Below are 3,624 nucleotides of genomic sequence, written 5' to 3' on the forward strand. Positions count from 1 at the left end.
CTGATGTGTGAGTGCCGAACCAGAGGACACAGCTTAAAAATACGGGGTAGACCATTTAGGACAGAGCTCAGGAGAAACTTCTTCACCCAGAGAGTGGTGGCTGTGTGGAATGCTCTGCCCCAGAGGGCAGTGGAGGCCCACTCTCTGGATTCATTTAAGAAGGAGTTGGATAGAGCCCTCAAAGATAGTGGAATCAAGGGTTATGGAGATAAGGCAGGAACAGGATACTGATTAGGAATGATCAGCCATGATTATATTGAATGGCGGTGCAGGCTCGAAGGGCTGAATGGCCTACTCCTGCACCTATTGTCTATATTGAGTGGCAAAGTAGGCTTGAGGAGCTGGATGGCTTACTTCCAATCTTGGATCATCTGTCCTCCATGACAGAGTATACAGCCTAGATTTTCATGTCCTATTTGAATTAAGGCACCTTTGACAATGCAGCATTTTAATAGTCCTGCGCTGGAGTGCCAGCTCAAACAACTTAACCAGTGAACTTTGCTATTTCTTTTTCCATTTCAGTAATCCTCACAAAGTACAGACTTGATGGAAGGAAAGATACTGAGCCTATGGACACAAATTATCTGAAAGAGTCGATGGACTCTGAGAATGATGTGTTTGATGATCCAAAATTGGAGAAATTGTGGAATAAGGTTGGTGGTTGTCTTTAAACGGATATCATTTCTAATTCTGTTTCAGCCAACACACATCTGAAAATTAATCAAAGGAATCAAAACAAAAAGAGCAGTTATCACTTCTGTAAAGTAGGTTTGCACACATTTCAGCAAAAGGAATCCAGAATCATCTCTCACTACTTTGACACTTTCAATACTTTGCTAAATGGCTAATTCCTAATTCACTGATTTATGTCAGCTCGACCTGTTTGTGGATTAGATAGAATTCAGGGGAGAAGGGATCAAATATTTGAGCTCTGAAGCAAAGGTCATTGAAACTGTGCCTTTCAATAATGTTAAATCAAACAACTTTACACATACTTGGAAATGGAAGGTCTTCAACCTCAATCTAACTGTTGTGGTCAATTAGTAAAGTTACACCTTTCTGTGAACCTGACCCATTTACTTCAGAAGCACTGACTTCAGGTCCCCTACCCTGCGGCAGTGTCCTCCGGCCAATCTTTGTGCCCGTACAAAGTTTCAAAATTCAACACAGGCACAAGCAATTTTTCTAGTAGAATGCTAGGTTGCAGTTTGACCCAACTTGCTGTACTAGTTCAGTTCAGCTTCATAAATCCGACTAATTAGTTTCATAGGCATGTATGTTCAATTACCTTTTGAGTATGCCTGTGAAATCTGAATTTAGCACTCTTTCTGGCAGTGCGTTTCAGATATTGACCTTCTTTTTCATCAATCTGTTTGTCTTCCCATCCTCATTCTGTCTCCGTGAGACCAGCACTCCTGTCATTCACCACTCTCCAGTCTTCCCCATGATCACAAACCTTTTTCTTTGTCCCACCCACTTTTTGCTGTAAGTGTTACATCTCTCATTTTTCTTAATTCTGGTGCTAGACAAGTTGAATGTTCTGATTTTTAATTTCTCTGCTCTAATTTTGGTTTGCCAAATATCTTAAATTGTGCCCTCAAGCTAGTTGAAATAATTTTTTCCAAATTGCTATATCAAAACTCCTCGTAATATTGAATATGTCTGTTAGGTTTGCTATTCACCTTCTTTACTGTAAAGCAACCATACAAAGCTACTCCATTCTCTAAGCGTATATGAACACCTTTAGAACATAGAACAATACAGCACAGAACAGGCCCTTCGGCCCACGATGTTGTGCCGAACATTTGTCCTAGCTTAAGCACCCATCCATGTACCTATCCAATTGCCGCTTAAAGGTCACCAAAGATTCTGACTCAACCACTCCCACAGGCAGCGCATTCCATGCCCCCACCACTCTCTGGGTAAAGAACCCACCCCTGACATCTCCCCAAACCCTTCCACCCTTCACCTTAAATTTATGTCCCCTTGTAACACTCTGTTGTACCCGGGGAAAAAGCTTCTGACTGTCTACTCTATCTATTCCTCTGATCATCTTATAAACCTCGATCAAGTCACCCCTCATCCTTCGCCGTTCCAACGAGAAAAAGTCTAGCACTCTCAACCTACCTGCTTACAAGCTCTATCCACCTGAGTAGCAACTTTCAAAGATCTATGAACATAGACCCCAAGATCCCTCTGTTCCTCCACCTCACTAAGAACCCTACCGTTAACCCTGTATTCCGCATTCTTGTTTGTCTTTCCAAAATGGACAACCTCACACTTGGCAGGGTTGAACTCCATCTGCCACTCCTCAGCCTTTGTACTTGATATCAACTGAAAAGACATCTTTATCCTTCCTAAGGACATGGCGTCCATCCTAACATGTAATGCCCATAACTTTCCATGCTGTTGTGGAGGCCCAACCAGCAATTCCAATGATTTGTAAATTTATTTAATATCCCTTTTTAACTAGCTGATAAACTTACTCATCTGCCTTCAAGGATTTGTGAATGTGCACCAATGATGCACAGTGACAATATGATGTTGCATGAGTGAATTTTAAAAAATGCACTGCAACATGTCACCAACATTCCTTCGATTGCATCTTCCAAATGCCTCCTGGAATTGACAGGGGCAGCCGATACTATGGAATGTAGTTTCTCCAAGCCCCACACCATCCTAATTTGGAAATATGTTGCCGTTAACTACAGTGTCACCATCTCAAAATCCTGGAATTCCCTCCCGAAAAGCATTATGGGTATCCCTACACGAGAGGGATTACAGCAGTTCAAGAAAGCAGCTCTCAACCACTTTCTTGAGGACATTTAGAGATGGGCAATAAATGCTGGCCAGCTTGTGATGCCCCGATCCTGTGAGTGCCTTTTTAAAGAGAAACACTCTGAGGTTCCCTGTTGTATACTATCATTCAGATTATACTGCCTTTCTATGTTATTCCATTCAAAGTGCATCATATACCACCTGGTATGTGTATGGAATGAGCTGCCAGAGGATGTGGTGGAGGCTGGAACAATTGCAACATTTAAGAGGCATTTGGATAGGTATATGAATAGGAAGGGTTTGGAGGGATATGGGCTGGGTGCTGGCAGGTAGGACTAGATTGGGTTGGGATATCTGGTCAGCATGGACGGGTTGGACCGAAGGGTCTGTTTCCATGCTGTACATCTCTATGACTCTATGATCTGTCAACATTAATTTACATGGAATGAACAGCATAGAAATAAGACTTATTTGGCCGAATTAATACATATCAGTGCTTATGCTTCACCTAAATCCCTGCTATCCTTCCCCATCTATGTTTTATGATCATAACTCTTAATTCCATAGAACATAGAACAGTACAGCACAGAATAGGCCCTTCAGCCCACGATGTTGTGCCGACCACTGATCCTCATGTATGCACCCTCAAATTTCTGTGACCATATGCATGTCCAGGAGTCTCTTAAATGTCCCCAATGACCCTGCCTCCACAACTGCTGCTGGCAACGCATTCCATGCTCTCTCAACTCTCTGTGTAAAGAACCCACCTCTGACATCCCCTCTATACTTTCCTCCAACCAGCTTAAAACTATGACCTCTCGTGTTAGCCATTTCTGCCCTGGGAAA

At 42.5% G+C, this 3,624-nt stretch overlaps 1 protein-coding gene across 1 annotated transcript in view; it reads left to right on the forward strand.

The window, feature by feature from the left end:
* lrpap1 (low density lipoprotein receptor-related protein associated protein 1) overlaps positions 1 to 3,624 on the forward strand; it is a 46,087-nt gene that overhangs the window by 18,308 nt on the left and 24,155 nt on the right. Inside the window, exon 3 of the mRNA XM_043703671.1 lies at positions 523 to 653. Within this exon, the coding sequence (XP_043559606.1) occupies positions 523 to 653 (131 nt within the window). The remainder of the gene's footprint in view (positions 1 to 522; positions 654 to 3,624) is intronic.

The sequence above is a fragment of the Chiloscyllium plagiosum genome, chromosome 2, assembly GCF_004010195.1.
Source record: "Chiloscyllium plagiosum isolate BGI_BamShark_2017 chromosome 2, ASM401019v2, whole genome shotgun sequence".
Taxonomy (NCBI): Eukaryota; Metazoa; Chordata; class Chondrichthyes; order Orectolobiformes; family Hemiscylliidae; genus Chiloscyllium; species Chiloscyllium plagiosum.